At 35.8% G+C, this 3,154-nt stretch overlaps 1 protein-coding gene across 1 annotated transcript; it reads left to right on the forward strand.

Annotated features, from left to right (window-relative positions):
• Window positions 1-736: 736 nt before the first annotated feature.
• LOC131675176 (uncharacterized protein K02A2.6-like) lies at window positions 737-2,196 on the forward strand. Its single transcript, XM_058954050.1, has 2 exons — window positions 737-1,473; window positions 1,572-2,196. The coding sequence occupies exons 1-2, from the start codon at window positions 737-739 to the stop codon at window positions 2,194-2,196; spliced, it is 1,362 nt and encodes a 453-aa protein (XP_058810033.1).
• The last annotated feature ends 958 nt before the right edge of the window (window positions 2,197-3,154 follow it).

Below are 3,154 nucleotides of genomic sequence, written 5' to 3' on the forward strand. Positions count from 1 at the left end.
CGCTCTTGCTTCTTCGGGCGCTCTCAATCTTGCTCGGCAATCTTCGGCGGCTGGAAAAACATAAAGGCCAGTGGTTAGGCGCAATAAATATATGCGCCGAACGCTGACCACGTTGCCATGCCGAGTGATAAGAGGGAGAGAGAGAAGGAGGGCAGACAAAGAGCAAGCGTACTGCTTGCTCTCGTCACAAACGGATGAGGAACATTTAGAAAATTTGCACAAAGTATGTAAAAGATTAGAAGAATGTAATTTAAGATTAAATAAAAATAAATGTTTTTTCATGAAACAAATATTAGATATTCTCGGGTTTGTTATAGATAAATCTGGATTATACAAATCTAAGACGAAAGTAAACGCAATGTTAAATGCTCCTCAGCCAAAAAATGCAAAGGAATTAGAGTCTTTTTTAGGATTAATCAACTTTTATGCAAGATTTCTTACAAATAGATCGATAAATTTGAAACCATTGTACGACATGTTGCATAGCACAATATTCACGTGGAATGACGAATGTACAAAAGCGTTTAAATGGGTAAAAAATGAATTAGCGTCCCCGAGAGTATTAGTAAATTATAACCCAAACGAAAAATTAATATTGGCATGTAACGCATCCAATTATGGCTTATCAGCAATACTTTCACACAAATATAGCAATGGTAAAGAAAGACCTATTGCATTTGCATAAAAAAAGATTACAAAAAGCGAACTAAATAGAAAAATATTAGACAAAGAAGCAATGGCAATTGTATTTGGATGTAAAAAATTTTATCAATTTATTTTTGGAAAATTCTTCATTTTGAGAACAGACAATAAAGCTTTAGAGTATATACTGGGACCACGAAAGGGCATTCCACAGACTGCTGATAATAGACTACAGAGATGGGTATATTTCTTGTCGGGCTTTAGATATATAACGGAGCATGTAAGTTCAAAAGCTAATGCTAACTGTGATGCGCTCTCGAGGTTGCCAATCGATGATAATATTAAGTTAACAAATTCAAAATTCTCACATGTATACTTTTTTGATGAAGGTCTTATCAGTTATGATTATAAAATTCTTGCAAACGAAAGTAAGACAGACAAAGAAATTTCACAAGCAATCAAATATGTAATGCAAGAATGGCCAAGTAACGATACTAATTTATCAGGCGAACTTAAAAGTATATTTGAGAAAAGATTAGAATTATGTGTAGAAAAGGGTTGCCTCTTTTGGGGTTTGAGAGCAATTGTACCAAAAAATATGAGAAGGGTCATAATAAATGAACTTCATGCTACTCATTTGGGCATTGTCAAAATTAAAATGTTTTCAAGGTCTTATGTATGGTGGCCAGGTATAGATAACGATATTGAACGGATGGTTAGAGAATGCAACATTTGTATAATCGAACGAAAAAAACCGCCACATACACCACTGACGACATGGCCTTACCCAAGTAAAGCATGGGGGAGAATACACTGCGATTTTGCAGAACTGTATGGGAAAGCATACCTACTGATAATCGATGCACATTCTAAATGGCCGGAAATAATATGTTTTAATAATAATACAAAATCAGATAAATTGATTTCAGAATTCAAAAATTATTTGCCAGACACGGTCTTCCACTCCACTGTGTGACGGACGGAGGTCCACAATTTCGTAGTGACGAATTTTGTAAATTTCTAGCAAATAATGGCGTAAAACATTCTTTTAGTCCGCCTTATCATCCAGCTACAAATGGAGCTGCCGAAAATAAAGTACAGATTTTTAAGGATAAGGTTAAAAAAATTGTTAAAGGGGGGGAAACTGTAGATAATGCAATTAATATGTTTCTTTTCGACTACCGTAGCATCGACCATTGTACAACGGGTAAAAGTCCGGCGTATCTACTTTATAAAAGAGAACTACGCACGAGATTCGATAAACTACGTCCGTGCGTGGTTGATCATGTAGATGACAAACAGAGAGCGCAAATAGTAGCTAAGTCGGGGAATAGAAACGTAGACTTTCAAATAGGAGATAAAGTATACGTCGATGACCACGGTGTGCGTGCGGAAGTGCGTAAGGAAGCAACAATTGTAAGGCAAGATTCGCCGTCTACTTTTGTCGTAGTAGACAAAAATGACAAACGACAAAAGCGAGACGTAGATCAAATGGTCAGCAATAAACCTACGAAACTACGACGCTCTCCTAGGTTGAACCAAGCTAATAATTAAAGAGGGGGGAGAGTTGTAGTGTATTGAGATGTATGTGTGAGTGGCGCGGCGAGCGCCTGCGAAGTGTGGTGCATGTGTGTACGAGTAGCACGAATGGCCGGCACGCCGCCAAGGCCGGCTTGTAAGTCTTTCTATCCAAAGCTGTAACTAATATAATAGTAAGCATTCCACAATAAAATTTAACTATACTAAACTAATAACACTGCACTAATTTAGTAAAACCTCAATATACAACATATGTAAACATTAGTAGTAGCTTGTATGAAGTTCGGCAACGCAGCAAATACCTCAAATATTCGATATGCCACACATCGTTGCAAATAAAATTATATATTAGGTAGACGACTGAACTGTCATTATTATATAAGTAATAATATGAATATTTTGATAATATGAACACAATATAATATTTTGTATATAATACCAAAACATAGTAAATTTACAATATACAAATTAGTAAACCGTACTATTAACATATATTTGATTTTACTATAAGACAATCACTTCAGAGAAATAAAAAATATAGCATCAGCTACTATATTTTATAAACTATATGAAATAGTTAATTTTACTAAACTGGTTTAATATTATCAATTTAAAAAATTATGTACATTTACTATTTCTGTCTATACATTATATTTAATTATTCTACTGTTACCGTGCGCGCGCGCAACTTCTGCGGACGTCATGATTTTTAAGGAGCCCTGTTACTCAGCAGTGTGACCGTTGAGCGACTTAGAAACCGACCATAAAGGTACACTACTGCGTGGGCGAGCATTTTTGCTCGCCTGCAACGGTTGAGCACCTCTACGAAAACGCCGCCTTTCCGATCGCCATTGGTCCGGGTGTAATATTGCCGGGACATCATTTTTGTTTATTTGTTTCACTTTTTTTTTTAATGGACGAGTAATAAAATTTGTTCAATTAAATTGTCGGTATGATCTTTATATGATGCATC

This window comes from Phymastichus coffea, unplaced genomic scaffold, assembly GCF_024137745.1.
Source record: "Phymastichus coffea isolate CEN01 unplaced genomic scaffold, Cenicafe_Pcof_1.1 PCOF00016, whole genome shotgun sequence".
Taxonomy (NCBI): Eukaryota; Metazoa; Arthropoda; class Insecta; order Hymenoptera; family Eulophidae; genus Phymastichus; species Phymastichus coffea.